General features: G+C 42.8%; 1 protein-coding gene across 6 annotated transcripts in view; it reads right to left on the reverse strand.

The window, feature by feature from the left end:
- Positions 1-22,645, reverse strand: part of ssbp2 (single-stranded DNA binding protein 2) — a 590,624-nt gene that overhangs the window by 107,535 nt on the left and 460,444 nt on the right. For 4 of the 6 annotated variants that reach the window (XM_041185704.1, XM_041185703.1, XM_041185700.1 and 1 more), the window contains 4 exons: positions 18,387-18,460; positions 18,004-18,095; positions 8,280-8,328; positions 5,934-5,969 (listed from right to left, as the gene is read on the reverse strand). In XM_041185704.1, coding sequence (XP_041041638.1) covers positions 5,934-5,969; positions 8,280-8,328; positions 18,004-18,095; positions 18,387-18,460 — 251 coding nt within the window. The remainder of the gene's footprint in view (positions 1-5,933; positions 5,970-8,279; positions 8,329-18,003; positions 18,096-18,386; positions 18,461-22,645) is intronic. The other 2 variants (XM_041185705.1, XM_041185702.1) reach the window with 1 other exon arrangement.

Raw genomic sequence — 22,645 nt, forward strand, 5'->3', positions numbered from 1 at the left:
TAAAGAGGTTTCAAGTGCTTGTGATTTCAGCTATTGCGACTTTAAAGGGTCTGGTTGATTGATACTTTTATTGGGCTGCAGTAAAATGGAGTTTTTTTAAAGAAATTGTAAAGATATCAATGCATTTTAAAGCTTTTTTTTTACACAATCTAATGGCACTATAGACTTCATTGGTTCAATATAGTGTATAGTGGGTGAATGGACATGAAGCTGCCATAGTTTGGTGTGGGGGGCATGGGGGCCATTAGAGTTTGGTTGGGGGGGCACACTGGGCATGAGGGGCATGAAGAGGGCCTTTTGAACTTACCTTTCAAATGGTTCTCTCATGCAGACAATGGTTCATCATACCTCTGAGGCTCATGACCCAAACCAGCATATACCCTTAAAAGACCCTGCTGAAAATTGGAAACCTCAGGAATGGGGTCAGGAATCCCGGAATCAGGTACTGGCCGCCATTTTTAACTCTCCATGGCGTCTCCCCGACTCCATGAAAATCCATTCACTGTGTCAGTGGAACCTTCCTGTGCAGAATTCACAACAGGTCTGTCAACTAAACTAATTATGTCCACTCCCAAAAGTATATTCTTCACTGACACATCATACTGTGTCCACATGAATAGAATTTTCTTCACCACTGTGTGTGTTGTGCTTGTTACTTGTCTGGGATAAATTGCAAAATTGCACAATGTCCTCATGCAAATGTTCCTGGGTTAAGGCAACAGTTCCTCAGTATATTAGTTTGAAATACACTGAAAACTGTGGCATTTCCTTAACTGACTTGTCTGCTTTAATACATATTGTCTTTTTTCCTGAACATGTGTGAATTCATTTAAAAAAAAACCTTTAAGCATAACTAAAACCGAAGAGCCTTTCAGTGAAGCAAAATGATCAAAACACCTAAAACCTGACAAGCATTTTGGGTTCTGGCACAAAATACAAGAACAAACAAGTAATAATAAAATGATACAAAATATCTGTGGAAGTCAATTTGAGAACTACGAGTAACTTTGAATGTCCTTATAAAAGGAACACTAAAACTAGAGAGTGCGTCATGGAGATTCCAGGTTGACATATTTATTGATGAGAGATTTGATTTGCTTGAGCTTGAAGCAAAGAAGTTGAAGAGGAGATTTTATGGCAGTGAAGGTTTAAAATTATGGTGCATTTGACAGAGTGAACAAAGAATTTGTCCACTGGTTAGAGAATCAGCGATCAATTTAAAACTGTAATAGAGTGAAGACTGAATCTAGGCAAACTTTACGCAGAGGACTTGCTCCAGGCTTGAGCACAAAAATCATAGCCAGAATTTTACGCTCCCCCACCAGCAGGTTTTCATGCAGGGGAGGGGAGCGTGAAATTGAAGGGACAGGATTCCCTCCACCCACCCCGACCACACAGCAATTTTACACAGAGGCAGACAAGGCCTCGGATGGGAAGCCCGCCCTTGCCCCAATTAAGGCCCTTAAGTGGCCAATTATTGGTCACTTGAGGGCCATTTCCCTCCCAGCCTCAATTTTTAAGCTGGCAGGAGGATTGAACTGAGAGGGAAACCCCCTTCAAGTTGGGCACACTCCCCTTAAGGTTTGGTGGCCTCCGCACTTCCCTACCCACCCTGGCCTCTTCCCCGAGACCCCGATCACTCCCTTTGCACCCCCCACGTTGCCCTCCCCTCCCTGGGGCCCCTTGAACTTTCCTGGGCCACTGCTCCCTGGACTTAGGCTCCGATGTCCATCTAAAGTTCCTTTTCTGTCCACTGCAGCGCTGTTGCTGCAGGGACTGGAGAGCTGCCAGCCAATCAGATTGGCTGGAAACTCTCTAAGGTGCGACATCCCCCCGAGTGAGGAGCAAAAGTCCTGCATACAGCCACTTAATGGGGCAGTCAGACCCACCTACTCTTCAAATGGTGGGAAGCGAGACCCCACCATCCTAGGAAATTTAGGCCCAAGGCTGGCATACCACTGCAATTTTGCAGGTGCCTTCGATTGGCTAACGTTAAGCCAAGGTCCCATCTGTCCTCTCAAGCGGATGTAGAAAAGAATCTTCTGGTCGGCGTGCGGGGGTGGGTCCTGCACACCGACATTTAAAATGATGCATGGTGACGTCGGATGTGTGTCCTGGCATGATCGCGCATCATTACGATCTTCTGTTCGGCAGGCATGCACTGGAGTCAGCTGAGCACCCGCTGAATTGTCAAAGGCCTGTTAAGGCCACTAATAAACTATTTAAAGCAATTGTCAGGGCTGCCTGTTCAACCTTAAGGTTGGTGGGCAGGCAAAGAGCCCAGGCGGCCTTCGCATTTCTCATGAAACCTCATCCACAGGTGAGATGAGGTTTCATGAAGGGTTTATAAATTAAATAAAATTTTTTATTAAAATTCATAAACATGTCCCAGCTCGTGTGTCATATGAGGGGGGATGTCTGAATAATTTTTTTAAACATCTTTTGCACAGAGCTCCCTCAGGGAGATTTCTGCGCTTTTTCGCGCATCACGCTGGGCAGGCCTTAATTGACCCACCCAAGTAAAATGGCGGCGTGCAGCCGATCGCGGGTGGCTCCACATTCGCTCTCGACCAGCCCACCCGACGGGGAGAAAATTCTCCCCATAGTGAAGGCGCCGCTAGGTAGCAGCAACCACAATATGATTGAATTTTACATTCCATTTGAGGGAGAGAGGAGAGGGTCCAAGACCATGTTTTTAAACTTAAATAATGGCAATTATGAGGGCCTATAAGCTGAGCTGGCTAAAGTGGATTGGCAAATTAGGTTATGGGATAGGTCAATGGAGCTGCAGTGGCAAACATTTAAGGGGATACTTCAGAATACACAGAATAGATCCATTCCAACGAGTAAGAAAACGTTCAGGGGACAGGCACACCATCCATGGTTAACTAGAAATGTTAAAGATAGCATCAAACTTAAACAAAAAGCAGATAATTGTGCAAACACAGGTGCAAGGTCAGAAGATTGGACAGAATATAAAGAACAGCAAAAGATTAATAAGGAGGGAAAAATTAGAGCACAAGAGAAAGCTAGCCAGAAATATAAAAACAGACAGTAAGAGTTTCTATAAATATTTAAGAAAGAAATGAGTTAACAAAGTGAACATTGGTCCTATAGAAAGTGAGTCCAGAGAATTGATAATGGAAAACAAGAAGATGGCAGATGAATTGAAGAGGTATGTTGCATCAGTTTTCACTATAGAGGATACAAGTAACAGCCTAGAAGCAGTAATGAATGAGGAAATGGGAGGGAGAGAGGAACTCAGGAAAATGACAATCACCAGAGAAATAAGTGGTATTGAGTAAATTGTTGGCGCTGCGGGCTGACAAGTGCCCGGATCCTGATGGGCTTCATCCAGAGTCTTAATAAAAGTGGCTAGTGAGATAGTTGGTGCATTGGTTTTAATTTTCCAAAACCCTCTAGATTTGGTGAAGGTCCCATTAGAATGGAAGATAGCAAATGTAACTCCACTACTCAAAAAGAGAGGGAGACAGTAAGCGGGAAACCACATGCCAGTTAGTTCAGCATCTATCTTAGGGAAAATGTTAGAAGCCATTATTAAAGAAGCTATAGCAGGGCACTTGGATAAGTTCAAGGTAATAAGGAAGAGTCAACATGGTTTTGTCAAAGAGAAATCATGTTTAACCAACTTATTGGAGTTCTTTGGGGAAGTAACATGTGCTGTGGATAAAGGGGAATTGGTGGATGTACTGTACTTAGATATCCAGAAGGCATTTGATAAAGTGCCAATCAGAGGTTATTGCATAAAATAAAAGCTCATGGTATAGGGGGCATTACATATTGGCAAGGATAGAAGATTGGTTGGCTAACAGTAAACAGAGATTAGGCGTAAATGGGTATTTTTCAGGTTGGCAAGATGTAATGAGTGGTGTGCCACAGGGATCAGTGCTGGGACCTCAGCTGTTTACAATTTATACAAATGAGCTGGATGAAGGGATGGATGGGATAGTTGCCAAATTTGCTGATGACACAAAGATGGGTAGGAAAGTAAGTTGTGAAGAGGACATAAGGAGGCTACAAAAATATATAGATAGGTTAAGTTGGTGGGCAAAGATCTGGCAAATGGCGTATAATGTGGGAAAATGTGAAATTGTCCATTTTGGCAGGAAGACTAAAAGAGAAGCATATTATCTAAATGATGAGAGATTGCAGAGCCCTGAGATGCAGAGGAATCTGGATGTCTTAGTGCATAATTGGAAAAGGTTAATAAGCAAGTACAGCAAGTAATTAGGACAGCTAATAGAATGTTATCATTTATTTCGAGGGAAATTGAATACAAAAGCGGGGAGGTTATGTTTCAGTTATACAAAGCACTAGTGAGACTACAACTGGAGTACTGTGTATAGTATTGGTCACTTTATTTAAGTTTGGATGTAAATGCGTTGGAAGCAGTTCAGAAAAGGTTTACCAGACTAATATCTGGAATGGGAGGGTTGAATTATGAGGAAAGGTTGGATAGGCTAGGCTTGTAACCGCTGGAGTTTAAAAGAGTAAGAGGTGACTTGATTGAAACATTTAAGATCCTGAGGGGACTTGACAGGGTGGATGTGACAGGGTGGGTGAGGAGAGGATGTTTCCTCTTGTGAGAGGATCTAGAACTAAGGGGTCACTGTTTCAAAATAATGAGTTGCCCATTTAAAACGAAGATGAGGTGAATTTTTTACTCTGAGAGTCATAAGTCTTTGGAACTCTCTTCCTGAAAAGACGGTGGAAGCTTGAATATTTGTCTTTGAATATTTTTAAGACAGAGGTAGATAGATTCTTGGTAAGCAAGGGGTTGAAAGGTTATCGGGGGTAGGTGGGATGAAGATTTGAGGTTACTATCAGCCATGATCTTATTGAATGGTGGGCAGGCTCGAGGGGCCAAATGGCCTACTCCTGCTCCTTGTTTGTATGTAACCTTCCATGGTGGTGACAAACTTTAACTGTTTTCCAATGTTCTCATGGAAGAGCAGTTGCATTGTTATGTTTTCAGGTCACTTAATTCAAATAGAAATCTTGAACAGGTAAAACAATCCAACAAGCTGGATCAAAATCTGGAACTCCCTCACCACATGGACTGCAGCGGTTCAAGAAGGCAACTCACTCCCACTTTCTCAAGGGCAATTAGGAAAGGGCAACAAATGCTGGCTTAGCCACATCCCATGAACAAAAATAAAAAGCGAAGACGTTATTTGAATAAAAACAAGACTTTGGTGCCTTTTTTCTTTTCTTGAAAATAGTATCACAACATATCGTCTGTTTAGCACAAAAAGCAATATTGTTTAAGCAATACACTTCTCTTTTTAGCCAGTTATCAGGGGGCATAATTTGTGTGGATCAGTTTAAAAGTCCTTTTCCACTAGTGTACTGAATACTACATTTCTAGACGGGGACACCATCATAGAATTGACAAAGCTTGCCACAAGCCAGGAGTCCTACCTCATAACAATCCGAGAGTTCAAACTGATGGCATCGTGGTTAGGAGTTTCCTCCACCACATGGCATACATTTTGATGTTGAGTCTGAATATTGCACTGTTTACTAACAACTTGCACATAAAACATGTACAAACTATTATGAGCAAATCAACTTCCTTCTATTAAAGCATTTTGATGTCATTCAAATTTAAATATGCAAACGCCTGTTGCCAGCAATGTGTTGTCTTTTCTTGTTTATTATCAAAGACAATTTGCCATAGCACCATATGCTGATGCATAACAGTTCTCAGAGCAATTTTGACCAGACTGATTACTGATTTACTAATGAACATCAACATATGCAGTATGAATGCCAGACAAAACAACCAAACACAAAAATCAGATGTTCACTTCTCAGCCAAAACACTTGGCACTGCTGTTAACATCTGGCCAACTATTTCCATATTTGGGACTAAACAGCATAACCTACAAAAACAGTAAAATACCACTCACCACATAATTGCCAGGCGATGCTGATGAATATGGTATCTGTAACAAAAAAAAAACTGTCAATTCACCTTTTCTCCCTTTCCAATTTAACAGTTAAAGCCTAAATCAGGAAGAAATTGTGAACAAGTAATTCACAATTGCTTTGCTGTTACTTGACTGATCACAAATAAACTACATGGGCAGAATTTCACGGCAGGGGGATTTTACGTTCCCGCTGAAGTCAATGGGGTTCAGAATGTCTCGCCGCATTTTATGGTCCCATCCCCGCCGAAGCAGGGCCGTAAAATTCTGCCCCATGAATTCTTCGGTCTTTCTTTCTCTCTATGGGTTTTAATTACAAATATGTTTTAACCACAATTATCATTATTCAGGTGGGTAAACTGAAATTTTATACAAATTTATTTCTGTTAATAGACTTTGATTCTGAAGCCTAAGCTCAGCTGGAGCATCACTGGTGATACTGATGCTGGAAAGACACACAAATTCTGACGTAAAGCTAAACATACTAGAATTACTAAAACGACACAAGAGAAAAAGCTTGACAATTAGTTACCAACCAGACAGTTTCTTGGCGGCTTTTGTCAGTGGTGGTTTGCTGTTGCTTTCCACCAGCAGGGGCAAGGCAAGGAAGGAGGTCGAAAGTCTACCTCAGATGGAACGGGAATCATAAGGCCATAAGACATAGGAGCAGAAATTAGGCCATTCGGCCCATCGAGTCTGCTCCGCCATTCAATCATGGCTGATAAGTTTCTCAACCCCATTCTCCCACCTTCTCCCCGTAACATTTGATCCCCTTACCAATCAAGAATACACTCAATGACCTGGCTTCCACAGCCTTCTGTGGCAATGAATTCCATAAAATCAAAACCATGCTGTTGCTGTCATTCTGAACTACATATTAGCCATCTAGCCAACTAAGCTAACCTGCCCTAATCTACTTAATATGTACTGGAAAAAAATACTAAGGTGAATTTTCAGTCCCCCGCCAGCGTATATGAAGGCGGGAGCGGACATGTAAAATAAAGTGGTTGGCCAGCCTCCCCACCCACCCCTGTTCCCCTATGCTTTGGGGGCATGTCAGGTGTAAGGCAGCCACCTTCTCTTAAACCTACTGAGGCCCTTAAATGGACAATTAACTGCCTTCTTTAGGGCCTCACACTGCCTCTGCTGCAATTTTCCAGCCTGTGGGGGAAGGTGACAGCTTTGAGAGTGCGGGCTGCTGTAGGGCAGGAAGGTTGGCATACCTCCCATTGTGCCAATTGGGCGCATTCCCCCCAAGATGGTACCCCCCCACCCCTTTTGTCCTTCCTACCCCCGCACCCCACCCTAATCCGACCAACCACCCCACTCCCTGGGGTCTCAGAGCTGTGCCCGCCCCAAATCCCAGGACTTAACCTCAGGTCTGATATCTATCTTTATTCCTTCTTTATGACTGATCGTAATCCCAGCAGTGGCCACTACTCTCTTCTCGTGCTGCTAGGACTACAGAGCTACCGGCCAAAAAGATTGGCCGGCAGCTCTCATAGGCAGGACTTCCTGTCCCTGGGGATGAAAGTCAAACTCTTAACTAATTAAGGCCGCCCCCAACATAATATCGCTGCAGGACAGCCGGATTCCACATCTGTGAAGTGCTGACAGACTTTTAGGTTGGTGGGGCGGGGGAGGTGGGGGGTGTGGGTAATCACATTGCCCTGTAAGATCCATCCCATCATTTCTTAGGTGCGGTCATATGATTAGAAATGGAAACTCATTCTTTAGAAAGAGATTCAATGCAATACCATAACACAAAGCCAGCATTTTTACATCCAATCATGAGTGCAACCTTCTGCAAAGTCATCAATGGTCGCCTTGCATCTTGCTCAGTATAATTACAATAATTACTTTGAGAAACACTCAAAGTAATAAGGCAAACAAGCAGCATGAAAGGTGTGCTGTTCCACCCAAATACATTGACTACACATACTGACAGAAATGTTCAAATTTTATTTTGTGAAATGTTCATAAATTCACTAAAAATAATGCAAAATTTAAAAGCAGCAAATCACTATCAAGTTTCCAGGAACCAAAGAACACTGGAAACCAGAAAAGAAACACTGAATTTCAAAAGAAAAAAATATAAGATATAAGCATAAGATTCCATTCACTGTTGCACCACATTGCTTGCTTGCCTAGAGTTCAGTTTTTTTTAAATGATGGAACAATTATGGAACTGTAATTATGAAAGAAATGTTTTTATAATATGAGGAATAATATTTCAGCATGTGCATCACAGCTGACCACTTAAATGCACAGAGCTACAGGTGTATTCCTTGCTGTGTGAGATTCACACGAGCATTAAGACATACTTACTGAGTTGGCATTAGGTGGATTTGGCCATGGTCGACCGCCTCCAGGACCCCTGTAAGAAACAGTGACAGATGGAGTTTTAATTCAAATAACCAAACAATCTTTGGCACTCAACCAACAAACAAACCATATTACTGAGAAACAAAATGTTACTGTCTCGCTGGCAACAACAGCCTTCCCAGTAATCCTCTCCCTGATGCAAATACAATCACTTTTTTCCGTTATTTTCTCAGGTGTCATTCAAGTAAGCAGTTCTCAAACTGTATCACCATATAAGCACAATCTCTATGGTCAGATTCACATATGGATGCTTTCACAAAAAAACGTGGAAAAACCAAGATTAAATGGTTGAAAAAATGGCAAGCCAGTGAATCAGCATTGGTAGGTATTTAAATAGGAGATGGCGAAGAATCAGACTAAATACATTCCTACTAGGAGTAAACAGGGTTTGTCAAATGCTGGGTTTCCATGGATAAAAAGCAGAAGAGGCAAATGATGAACTTACAGTGCATAATTTGGAAGAAACCTTAAGAAATATGAAAGGTATAGAAGAGAAGTAAAGAGAGAGATTAGGTGGCTGGAGTACAAAAGAAAAATAGCAATAGCTTTTATAAGCAAATAACTAAAAGGATAGACAAAGAAGAGGTGGGACCGCTTAAGATGAGGGGGATCAACTTGTACTTGTGTATCAGGGTAGGCAATTCAGCCCTGGAACCTGCTCCCTCATTTAATGAGATCATGGATAATGTGTATCTTAATTCAATCAATGGCCTTGGATCCATTTTCTTTTATTCCCTTGTCTAGCAAAACTGTATTGATCTCAGATTTAATATTATCAGTTGAGTTAACATGTACTGCTTTTTGTGGGAGAGATTTCCACACTCCTACCATCTTTTACATGAAGAACTTCTCTCCTGAATGGCTCGGTTCTGATTTTAAGGTTATGTCCCCTTGTCTTAGACTCTTCCACCAGTAGAAAGTTTTGTTCTATTTACTCTATCATTTCCTTTCAAAATCCAAAAAAAACTCAATCAAATCACCCTTTAACTTTCTATATTCCAGGGAATACAAGCCTAGTTTATGTAATCTCTCCTCAAAATCTAACGCTTGGACTCCTGGTAGTATCCTGGTGAAACTGAGCTGCACCTCTTCCAACGCCAATATATCCTTTCTAAGGTGCAATGATCAGAAGGGAAAGGCGGAGATGCTGAACAAGTATTATGGTTCAAAATTTGCAGCAGATGGAAAAGCTGGGACTGAAGGAATTGGGGAAGTGCCATCAGTGAAGATAAATATTCAAACGGAAATTGTACCAAAAATGTTAATGAAACTAAAATTAGGAAAGTCACAATGGTAAAATTGTGGACTAATTGCTTGTGTGGCATGGTATCAAAGGCTTTGCTCAAATTTAAAAATAGCACACACACACACAATTTCAGTCATCAGAAAAGCCCTTCTTTTCTTTTAAAAACTCCAGTGAATTTATTAGAGGCCTTTCAATCCACTGAGACTGGTTTACGTCAAACTGTGCCTTTCCAACAGTTGCGTTATTTGTTCTTTCAGGAGACCTTCAAATAATTTAACCACAATTTTTACTACAATTTCATTTAAAATATTATCTCTAGTTGCAGCTCTTCCATAACCCCCTCAGATACCTCTACAGTTCCATTTACTTCTTCCTCTATTAAAACTGAGTTGTAACACTTCTTAAGGATCTCCATGTTTCACTCAGGCTCAAGCACACACATAAAATGCTACACCTGTTTTCAGTTTGTCTTTTCTACCTCTGTAAATGATTTGTATCACCACATTTAGCCTACATGTGTCATTGTTGAATCACATCTTCATGATGCCCTGGATAATATTGCTTCCCTTGCCAGCAAAGATTTCCAGATCACAAATTTTATTCTCAAGAGTCTTGGCATTCATCTATAAAACTCAAAGGTATTCATTTCCCTCACATCCTAGGCTGGGCTCATTAATTTTGCCATTAATTTGTTGTGAGGTCATATCTTTACACTTTGTAGTGGGTAAATAAAAGGGATAAACTTAACCAAATCTTGGCAAGACAAGGGCGCATCAGGGCAGGTCAATGCAGATTTGAAAGAGAGCTTTTCATGCTTGACTGTTTTAAATTTTTGTACATCAGGATGTACAGATAAAGAGAATTTATTTTAATGAGTAAAAAATTGTGAGCAGTGTGCCACAATTTCCTGAAGAAGGTGGTTGGTGGCCCAGGATTCGTGTATGTATATGTTATGTATTTGGATTTTCAGAAACATTTGATAAGATGCCACATAAGAGACTTATTATGAACGCTGGTGCACATGGTATAAAGGAGTGCAGTCATATCAATAAAGGGCTAGCTGGGAAACAGAACAAAGTTGCAAAATGAGATATGGGGGAAAATCTTCCTCCCATCGGGGGGGGAAGTGCAGGAGCGGGCGTGGGCGGACACGCCTCTGATCGGCATGTGCCACCATTTTACGTGGGCAGGCCAATTAAGGCCCGACCAGCGTTACATCTGCCAGGAAGCGCTATTGTGGGGAGGGGGGGGGGGGGGGGTTCCCTCGGCCAGGAGTGCGCTCTTTCGCACCTGCATGTGAAAGAGCGCACTGACCTCTCTGGGGCTAGGTGCTGCCTCAGAGAGATCGGCTCTGTATTAAAATTTGCAATAAAAATGATAGGAAAATTTCCCTGACATGTCCCCTCATGTGACACTGTCACATGAGTTGGAACATGTCCATAACTTTAACTGAAACCTTTATTAAAAATTAAAAAACCCTCATGAAACCTCATCCCGCCCGTGGATTAGGTTTCAGGTTTTTTCTGAAGCCCACCAGGACTCCCGGCCTGCCCGCCAACCTTAAGGTTGGACGGGCAGGTCCATTAATGATTTTAATTAGTGTCTCAATGGCCTCAATAGACTCGGCTGCGCCCCCATCGACCTGAAAATGGAAATGACGCGGGGTGACGTCGGGAGTTCCACCCGACGTCATTCAGTGTCATTTTACGTGTCGGCGAGCGGGTCCCGCCCCCACTCGCTGACTGGAAGATCCTGCCCATGTAATCAAATTAAGGAAAACATGTAGAAACAGCATAGCTATAATAATCAGTAACTTTAATTACCTAAAGATTTTTAAAAATTCTTTCATGGGATGTGAGCGTCACTGGCAAGGCCACCATTTGTAGTTCATTCCTAATAAATAATATATTAGGGGTAAAGTAATAGAAGGGAAAAAAAGTGGTTGTAGAGTGCTTTATAGATCTATACTGAGACCTGTTTGTTTTCCATTTATATAAATGATTTGCACACAGGCATAAAAAGAATGACAATAATAAATCGGGGGCATGGCAAACTATGGGGGAGAATGCAGGAGATTGTAAGAAGATATTGACAGGTATGCAAAATGACAGTTGCAGCTCTAACCATAAAATTGAAGTAGTGCATTTGGCAAAAAAGACCAATGAAGAAAGAATAACCTGAATAGCATGATTCAAAACCAGATGAGAAACAGAAAGATCTAAAGAAATGGAGAGACCTAAATCTTGAAAGGCGGAAGTGCAGTTAGAAAAGATCATGGAAAGAAAAATGCGAATTATACATAAGGATATTGACTATAAAAGCAAGAAAATGATAGGAAATTTGCACAAAACACAGTTGACAAAGATTGAAGATTATTGTTAGATGAACAGAAGGTAATATTTGAAGAAATGTTATCTCCCAGAGGGGTATTAGAACACGGATGCGACAAATTAACTCTTGAGGCAGACAGTACATCATAATTTATAAAATAATTGAGTTAATATTTAAAAATGAAAAATAATGAAATATGGGGAGCAGACAAGGAAATAAGATTAGAGCAGATAGCTTCAAATGGAGAGCTAACATTGGAACAGGTGTGCTGAGCCAAGTGGTATGTTTTTGTGCTGTAATTTCTATGTTCCTAAGAAACAGAGATAAAAACAAAAAAACTGCGGATGCTGGAAATCCAAAACAAAAACAGAATTACCTGGAAAAACTCAGCAGGTCTGGCAGCATCGGCGGAGAAGAAAAGAGTTGACGTTTCGAGTCCTCATGACCCTTCGACAGAACTTGCGTTCGAGTCCAAGAAAGAGTTGAAATATAAGCTGGTAACCAGCTTATATTTCAACTCTTTCTTGGACTCGAACGCAAGTTCTGTCGAAGGGTCATGAGGACTCGAAACGTCAACTCTTTTCTTCTCCGCCGATGCTGCCAGACCTGCTGAGTTTTTCCAGGTAATTCTGTTTTTGTTTTTTTTTCCTAAGAAACAGGTCTAGCAGCACCTGTGGAGAGAAAGACAGAGTTAACGTTTCGAGTCCTTATGATTCTTCTTCAGGACTAAAGAGAAGTAGAAAGGTGGTGAAATATATACTGTTTAAGGGGGGGCGGGACAAGTGAAGCTGGATAGAAGGTCAATGATAGGTGGAGGCAAAGGAGAGATTGCAAAAGATGTCATAAACAAAAGGTCGAAGGGGTGTTGATGGTGGTGATACTGGCTAAGGGAGGTGCTAATGGTGACATTAAGAGTAGAAAGCAGAAGGAGCAAGTGACAGATGGCCCTAGTGGGGGTGGGGTAGGAGGAGGGGAAGGTGTGGAGAAAAAGATCAAAATATGCTAAAAGGTGGGGATAAAAGAATGAAGAAAAAAGGAAATAAATTTTTTTAATAATAATAATATAGGTGGGAAAAATATATATATAAAAACTTAAAAATAGATATTTGAAAAAAGGGGATTAAAAAGGGGTGAGGATGGAAGAGAGAGTTCATGGTCTGAAGTTATTGAACTCCCATTGTGGTCTCCTCCACATTGGAGAGACCAAACGCAGACTGGGTGACCGCTTTGCAGAACACCTTCGGTCTGTCCGCAAGCATGACCTAGACCTTCCTGTCGTTTGCCATTTCAACACACCACCCTGCTCTCATGCCCATATGTCTGTCCTTGGCCTGCTGCAATGTTCCAGTGAAACTCAACGCAAACTGGAGGAACAGCACCTCATCTTCCGATTAGGCACTTCATAGCCTTCAGAACTTAACATTGAGTTCAACAACTTCAGGCCATGACCTCTCTCCTCCATCCACACCCCTTTTTGATCCCCTTTTGTCAAATATTTATTTCTAAATTTTTATATATGTATATTTTTTCTCACCTATTTGATTATTACTATTTAAAACATTTATTTCCATTTTTATTCATTGTTTTATCCCCACCTTTTAGCCTATTTTGATCTTTTTTCCCACACCTTCCCCTTCCCTCACCCCACCCCCACTAGGTCCATCAAAAACCCTTCGACCTTTTGTTTATGACATATTTTGCAATCTCTCCTTTGCCTCCACCTGGCCTTCTATCCAGTTTCATCTGTCTTGCCCCCCTTAAACAGTATATATTTCACCATTTTTACTTCTCTTTAGTTCTGAAGAAGAGTCATACAGACTCGAAATGTTAACTCTGTCTTTCTCTCCACAGATGCTGTCAGACCTGCTGAATTTTTACAGCACTTTTTGTTTTTGTTTCAGATTTCCAGCATCCGCACTACTTTGCCTTTTTCTAAGAAACAGATTTGTTACATAGTCCGGAAGCAATTCAAAATAAAATTAACTGACTTTAGTTAGGATGGTACAAAGACACAAATTCCAATCCATTTTAAGTGTCTATTTCCAGTTGTATTTTCCAAGCCACATTTATTTTGCTGAACTATGTGGTTATTGTTTAACAAAATTAAATTTAAAACATTTTGGAGCTGGTACTGAATCTCTTTACCAACTAACTGTGGAACATATTGTTATGATCCCCAAAGTTTAAATAGCGACCAAAAGCATTTTGTTTAAAGTAAACGAAGTTTGAGATTTAAGTCACTTAGTCAATGAATAAAGCCACAAGATTCCATGGGATTTGAACAAACTAAAATAAACTTCACTATACAAGGTCAGAAAGATAAAACAAGTTACAATATCTATCTTATACTCTAACATTCGTAATTATACTTAAGGTACATGTGAATCAACATGCAAACTACAGTCGAACACATCACAATGCACAGTAAATGACAAATCACAGAGTCCACAACAGAAAGCACAGTGAGATTTCTCAATAATCCACCCAGATGTCAACCAATCTCACTGAAACTCTGTCTCACTCATGAGGGATTCTAGTCTTCACCTTCCAAGATCTAACCGGGAAATTCTCTCCAAAGTCGCTATAACTCAGATGGCATCAACAACAGCCCACCTCACAGGGTTTCAATCTTACCTCCCGAGATTCCGTTATCCTGGATTCCTGAATATACACTCAAACGCCAACTCATAAGCACAACTTCAGCTGTTTGGCCGCGCTGAACAGAACACTGCTGCTCCAAAGGGGTATCTTTGCCCCAATGGCTGACAGCATGGAGTCACCAACCTTTGGCTACCTTCTTGGATCTTCACAGGGCTTCCCTTGCGCCCTCTTCACTTAAAATCTGCTACCTACAGCCTTTTTTCCTATTTGGAGCCTTTTTTCCTATTTGGAGCCTTTTTTGCTACTCCTGTTTTTTTAACTGCACCGGGACCCCTTTGGTTTTTACCAGTACAAAACTACAAAAAATGGGATAATTTGTACTCACACCCATAAAATCCATTAAGATAAGTAGGGCTGATATTTTGAATTCACGTTACTAACCAGGAGCCTTGCATCCCAGCAACGCAGAAAGAAATTGTGGGTATGCCACCAATTAATTTTAATGGATGAAAATTCGCAGGTAGTGTGCCATGATTTTGCCATTGGGGCAGGTTTCCTGCTGTAGTGCTAACTTTGAAAATACACCTAATCGAACGGCACTTGCTTAGAACTGACCTGCTCATTGACGCTCAGTTTGGGTGCCACCAGGGGCACACAGCTCCTGACCTCATTGCAGCCTTGGTTCAAACACAGACAAAAGAACTGAACTCCAGAGGTGAGGTGGGAGTGACTGCCCTTGACATCAAGGCAGCATTTTACCAAGTGTGGCATCAAAGAGCCCTAGTAAAACTGGAGTCAACGGGAATCGGGGAAAACTGTTTGGAGTCATACCTAGCACAAAATAAGATGGTTGTTGTTGAAGGTCAATCATCTCAGTTTCAGGACATCACTGCAGGAGTTCCTCAGGGCAGTGTCCTAGGCCAAACCATCTTCAATTGCTTCATCAGTGACCTTCCATCCATCAGAAGGTCAGGTGTCGGGGTGTTCACTGGTGATTGCACAATGTTCAGCACCATTCACGACTCCTCAGATACTGAAGCAGTCGATGCCCAAAGGCAGCAATCCCTGGGCAATATCCAGATTTGGGCTGACAAGTGGCAAGTAACATTAGTGCCAGGCAATTATCATCTCCAACAAGAGAGAACCTAACCATTTCCCCTTGACATTCAATGGCACTACAATCTCTAAATCCCCCACTATCAACATCCTGGGGGTTACATTGACCAGAAACTTGACTGAGCCAGCTACATAAATACTGTGGCTACAAGAGCAGGTCAGAGGCTAGGAATCCTACAGCGAGTAACTCATCTCCTGACTCCCCAAAGCCTGTCCACTATATAGAAGGCACAAGTCAGGAGTGTGATGGACTACTCTCCACTTGCCTGGATGAGTGCAGCTCCAACAACACTCAAGAAGTCTGACACCATCCAGGACAATGCACCACCTGGAAGTTGCTCCCCAAGCCACTCACCATCCTGACTTGGAAATATATCGCCGTTCCTTCACTGCCACTGGGTCAAAATTCTGGAACTTCCTTCCTAACAGCACTGTGGGTGCACCTACACCACATGGACAGCAGCAGTTCAAGAAGGCAGATCACCACCACCTTCTAAAGGGAAACTAGGGATGGACAATAAATGCTGGCCTAACCAGTGAAGCCCACACCCCATGAATGAATAAAAAAAAATTGCTTGTGCTAATCATGAGTGTGTTTGTGTCAATATTTATGTTGGGCAGAATTTTCTGCCTGTTGGTGGGTGGAGCGGGAGCAGGCGCAGGCGGGCGTAGAACTGTTCAGTACCCCCGATCAGATCCGCACCACAATTTTACGTGGGCGGGCCAATTAAGGCCCACCCAGCATGACGCACACCTGGAAGCGCTGTGTGCTCCCTGTGTGGGCTGGGTGGGGGTTGCCTGAGTCGCGAGTGTGCTCTTTTGTGGACTTTCTCCCTGAAGTTATAAGTCCAAAAAGTTGAATAATGTGAGAGAAAATTTTTTATGGCATGTCCCCTCATGTGAAACTGTCACATAAGCCGGGACACGTGCATTAATTTCAGTAAAAGTTTTTGTCAAAATTTAAAATCATTCACGAAACCCACCTGCGGATGAGGTTCCATGAAAAATGCAAAGGCCGTCTAGGCTCTTTGCCTGCCCGCCAACCTTAAGGTTGGATAGGCAGCTCCGTTAATTATTTTAATTGAGAGTTAATGGCCTTAATAGACCTTTGACAGTTCGGTGGGCGCGCAGCTGACTGACGTGCCATGACATTGGGACACACGCCCGACATCATCACACGTAATTATACGCCCTGGCGAACGGGTCCCGCCCCCGCTCGCCGAGCCGAAGATTCAGCCCATTGTCTAAGTGAATAGCTGCATTCATACATCAAAATGTTTAGCCAGCAAAACTGAAAATTTGTGCTTGTCTCTTAGTAAATTGCTGCAACTAATTTCACAACACACAGCAATATAACTATATTTCAGCACTCTTCAAAAGGAGACAAACATCAAGGCACAAATTAGCATTACACTAAATCAATGATATAATAAATCAATTTATTATAGTTCCCTGATAGTGCAAGTTGCTTCAATATTGCCTCCTTGTAAGCTGTTGGCTATTAACATTTTTCTAATTTCATGTAGCTCTCTTTGATAATTATATTTTCATGAAGATGTTTCAAGCACCAGCTCTTTAGTATACACTTCATTCCTTCATAGTAGAGAAGACTGCGTACCACATGCCTTTGGAGATCTTTTGTGATGTTAGCTGGCTTTTTGATACACATTACATCCCAATGGAAAATTGCTGAGCCTTTGGTTGGGCTTCAGCTTGCTGAAGTTGATCAATACCTTCTATCATGTGATCAGAGAAGCAATAGTTATGGTTAAATTATATAATCCCAGTAATAGGATATGAAATTAAGAAAAGAAATATGGATTACAAATATAATAGTCAAGATTTTAACTTTACTGCAAGAAGCGCAATTACTAAAATGTAATTTCAGCAATTAGAAAATGAAAAGCTGAATTTATGATGTTAATAAATTGTTATTGTATATGATATAGTATATCAACAGGTCCATACTTGTATCATCTACAAATTAAAGTTAACCCAAGGATCTGTTACAAATCTTGAACTGTTTGTCACTGAACAGAATTGCCATAAATTACAATGTCCGCATTCAATTGAGGATGAATTACAATCAGCAATTAATCAGGCTACTGAATTGATAAAATATCTAAGTCACGAAAATTTCCAGCCTTAACCTGCCTAAAGTTACCATATCCGTAACAGTGACATAGCGACACCCCACAGCAACTTTAATGCAAAACAAGCAATCCAATTATTTAATATAGTTTAAAATACAAATGGACACAAATTAAACAATGGTCTACTTTAGTTTGGCCCCATTTATGTCCATGTTCTATTTTTTAGTTAATGTTTCTCTGTGAAAGGCTACATGCAATAAGCGTCCATGGCTTTACTTACATGTTCATGCCAGGCATGCCTGGACCACCTAAAGCATTCAGCGGGGGCCTCATTCCTCCTCCGTAACTCTGCAATGATAACCAAGGGTCAGACTACCATAAAGAAAAGAAAAACCAGAGAGGAAGGGGGAAAGAAAGGAAAGTAGGTTAATGATTTCTCTAGTAAAATTCTAGGACAGTGGCCTGTGTTTTCAACATGAATAATACTGAAAGTTCAGTGGAAACTTAAAGCTTCACATCTACATCAAAGAATGGATTACTTGCCAGACAGGATGTTTTGAAATATGTACAACTTAGCCATTACAAATAAATATATTGTATATCTGATCAATTAATACACAAACTTTAACATCTGCAAATAATACAAATACATTTACTTATTACCTGAGGTCCTAAGGGGGGAACCATACCCCGTGGAGGAGTCATTCTCTGCATCGGTCCACCCATGGTTGGATGTCCTGATTGGTAAAATATTACAAATGTAAATTAACTCTCCCATGGTTTACCAATTCCTTCAGAACATCATAAAAAACTATGGAAAGGGTAGTACATTTCAGTTGCTGTGGATTTCATAAATTAGAACAAACATTATGCAGCAATAAAATTAGTAGCAAAGTACTAAATATCCCTATCAAAAGAATTAATAGTATACTATGTTTTAAATGCAATAATCATAACAAAAACAAATGCATGTACACTAAAATAAAATAATGCTAAGTAGATATATGCAAAAAGTTTCCACTCAATATAGTGTCTTCAAGGTAAAATTTTCTGGAACTTGGATTTGCTTTATACAAGTATAACACTGGTTATGCTTGGCGCCCCCGCAATAATAATGGTGGTGGGTTTGGGGGTAAGAAGAGGAGAAATATAGTATATGCCGTCTTCACCAATTTGAAAAATCACCACTCTAGTCCCATAGGCTGCTCTCTCATTAGAGAGAGAGAGACAACTGGTGGAGAGTTTAACCTGAGGGTCACCACATCTCAGGCAAGGGGTAAGGTTGAGAAGGTGGGGCCTTCATGGATGACCTCAGCCAGTACAGGAATTGAACCCACACTGTTGGCATCATTCTGCATCACAAACTAGCCCATCCAGCCAACTCACCAATTTAGGAGGCACTATATTCAGCCAGAAGATGCAATTTGTTATGCATCTTACAAATTACAGGTAATACTTTTAGTAAATATTGTGAATAATCTTTCCATACTGTACTGGAAACATTTCTAATATTGTCTTAGCCATATGAGGGTAGTTTTTTTAGAGACTTTGGGCCTGATTTTGTGGTCCTTAGTCAGGACTGCATGGAGCCAGATTGGAGAAAGGAAGACGGCCAGGGCCAGTTATTTTCAGTGGTGCTGGTAAAGGGTTAGTGTGGGAACTCCATACACTCCTGTTTAGAAGTTATAGGCACCATTCTAGATGTGGGCATTTCAGCACTTCTGCAATTTTCATGCAGCCTTTCTAAAACATATCAGGTGAGTGGTGTCATCAACCATGGATTGAAGGTGGGAAGAATGTAAAAGGTGAGTAAAATGGTGTTGACCTCTTTACAGTTCATCATCAAATTCTGTAGCCTGAGTTATATCTGTGTTTACTAAAGTGAGTTGTGATAGTGCTGTGATTGGAAAAAGTAAGTGACCATTACATGATGGGCGGAATGTTCTGTGCCCGTTGGCGCTGGGCTCATGGCGGTTGTGAGCGGACAATATGGCAGGAAAGCCAAAAATTGGTTTTACAACGTCGTGAAAGCAGTTTGCAATCATCCTCTCCGCCCATGAATGGCAGGCCGCATTTCCCACCGCCGGACGATGGTAACTTCATTTCAATATATCTGCATATCATTATAAGCCCTGCTTGTCGGAATCATCCTCCCAGGTCAAATTTACCACCCACGTTGGCAGGAAAACATGCTGGTGCAGAACATGTTTTGACAAGTGTGACGTGGAGACGTCCGGACTTACCATCAGGGCCTTGCTCACATCGTGGATATCCGAGGAGCAGAAGATGCTGGAGCCCGACAGCAATGGGACCCTGCAGGAACATCCATCGTTATCTGGGTGGATTCTCATGGACATGGCTCCGCTGTGAAGCAGCTCACAGAAGGTGGAAGGTCACTGTTGAGGGTCTGCTTCGAGACACCAGTGTCTTGGCCATAGTCTGCTATGGATGATCATTGAGGGGGTGGAGAGGAAGGTCCAGAGCTGTGGTTCAGAGGGGGCAGGACTTCAGGGGAGGAATGAGTCCAGGGGGAGGAAGGAGTAAGGGTGAAGGGAGGAATAAGGGGGGTGGGGGGGATGTCCACATGAATGTGCAAGGCAGGGGGGTCTGTGGACTCGATGACCGCCTCCTGGAGAGCAAAATCAGGGTGGGCGTGATAGGAGGGATTGGTGAGAATGGGAGAGGGCAGAGTGAGCCAGTATGGTGGGAGGATGAGGGTGTGACAGTAGTGGTACAAGGGATAGCGAGGGTGGTTGGTGGCTGGACTCTTGAGGCATGAGAAGGAGAAAGTTAAGGAGGTCAATGTCGATGGGGTGGGATTCTCAGGAAGGTAGGGAACATGCACGTTTACTTGGACATCCTGGAAAGAAGATGGTTCTGACTGGTGGGGGAAGTGGAAGGTGATGCAAGGGGGAGGATCAATAGTGATGGGAGAAAGGACATGGGTGACTGGGGAGGGGAAAGGATGGGGGAGCTAAAGACATAATTCACAGTACCATTTTGCAAAATCGAAAGTGAAAAGAGCCTTGTGTTGGGCTGGAGGAGGAGCTGCACTGGAGTGTGATCAGTGGGCGGGCAGAGATGCAGGTCAGCTCAGATGGACAACAGAAAAAGAACCCCAGCAGGCAACATTGAAAATGCTCAGAACATTGAGATGATTGTGATGGAGGAAGAATCCGCGAGTGTGGGAGAGCGCTTGCACGAGGCTCCGAAAGGCCCCAGCCCTGCCATACTCATGCTTCTCCCTCCAGAGTCACTTGTGTACTGGCTGCGTGCAGCTGAACTGCTAGTGGGGTGGGGTGGAGGGGGGGAGGGGGGATGCATGGGGAGGACTTGTGAAGCCTGTCAATGAAGCTTAAAGACACTAGTATACATTATTCAGTGAAAGTAAGTATATTTTCAGATTAGAAAGCGACAAAATGTGTTCACCCATGCAACCACTTGTGATCAGAGCTTCTTAACTTTTTTAGGCCTACCACTTCTTCTAGGTGCTGCCCTGACATCCGCAACAGGGGTGGAGACAGCCTGTGCAAGGTTGGCCCTGTTGCCTCTGATGACTTTGGGATGGGTCCCCTGGACAGCCGAGGCTTTGGAGCCCCGGCTTGCTTTGGTTGTCCTACTGTGGGCCAGCTGCTACCTCTGTAGTGACAGAGGTTGAGGTTGAGGGGGGTCACAGGCAAAGGGGACTCGGAGGGAGAGGAGAGCTTCTAGGCATCCTGAGCAGATGACACGGGGTGTCCACCTGCCACTTCTCTTCACTTCAGGTGCACAAGGGTCCCGGTCTGACTCCTTGAGGGGAAGAAGCAGAAGGGACGTCAAGGTGCATTATTTTCCTCTCGCATTGCCACTGCAGGAACTCACCCATGGCTACCATGATGGAATCTAGGTCTGCGCAGATCTCCACATTCTGCTGGACCAGGGTCTCCATGGCGTCTGCCATCCTTCCCATATGGGGACATGTGGGTACCACTTCATCAGAGAGCAGACGGACGCATTCCTCCGGCTCATGTGCCACTCTGTTGAGGGCTTCCAGCAGCTCTGCATCATGTTCTCCTGCCTTCTGCTGACTCTCCACAGTGAGTTGGAAGGCCAAATCCAGAGGCTTGTCATCGGACCTGAACTTCATAGATGCCTGATCCCCAGCAGTCCTCCTCCTGCTGGAGAGCTCGGTTGAACCTGCCTCCTCCTGCTGTGGACACATGTCCGTGCGGTGACCACCAGATTGCCAGATTGTGAATCCGAGCCTGCTCTAGATCTAGGTCCCACCGAGGTGTGAGTCTCTGCGCTAATGGAGGTTGTGGATAAGCGCCGTAACGGGTCTTCCAGACTGCTTATTTCCATCTGTTCAATGGAGGAGCTGTCCTCTTGGCTGGAGGTGAGGACTTGGATGGAGCTGAGGGTCTAGCTCGCTGAGGGTGTCAGTTGCTTGGCAGAGCTCCCTGTGAACCAAAGTAGAGATGATTAGTGCATGGCAGCAGTGTCAAAAGCAGGAGGGAGAGCGCTCACAGTTGCGTTAAGAGAGAGATAATGGTGCAGAATCTTCACATAGGTGTTTGCCACCAACCTCACCTTCACCCCATGCACGGTCCACGTCCTACTAGTCAGTGCAATGGCACGCTTCTCAAAGTGAGTGAGGGGCCTAATATGGGCCATTCCAACCCTAGTCTGGGACCTGCTGCTGTGAGCCAACTTCTCCTGCATGAAAACAGATGGAGAGAGCGTGAGCAGGACATAAGGTACTATGTGGATTGTTTGTGTGGTGGGCGAAGCCATGGACGGGATGAGGACGAGAGCTCCTGGGGATATGAGCATGATGGAGAAGTGAGGGTGTGTGTGAGAGTTAGTGGTATTGTCCCCTGAGATGTGAGATCCCTATGGATGTGTGATGGCTTTGTGAGTGTGTGAGATCAGTGTGCTGAGAA

The sequence above is a fragment of the Carcharodon carcharias genome, chromosome 4, assembly GCF_017639515.1.
Source record: "Carcharodon carcharias isolate sCarCar2 chromosome 4, sCarCar2.pri, whole genome shotgun sequence".
In the NCBI taxonomy this organism is placed as follows: domain Eukaryota; kingdom Metazoa; phylum Chordata; class Chondrichthyes; order Lamniformes; family Lamnidae; genus Carcharodon; species Carcharodon carcharias.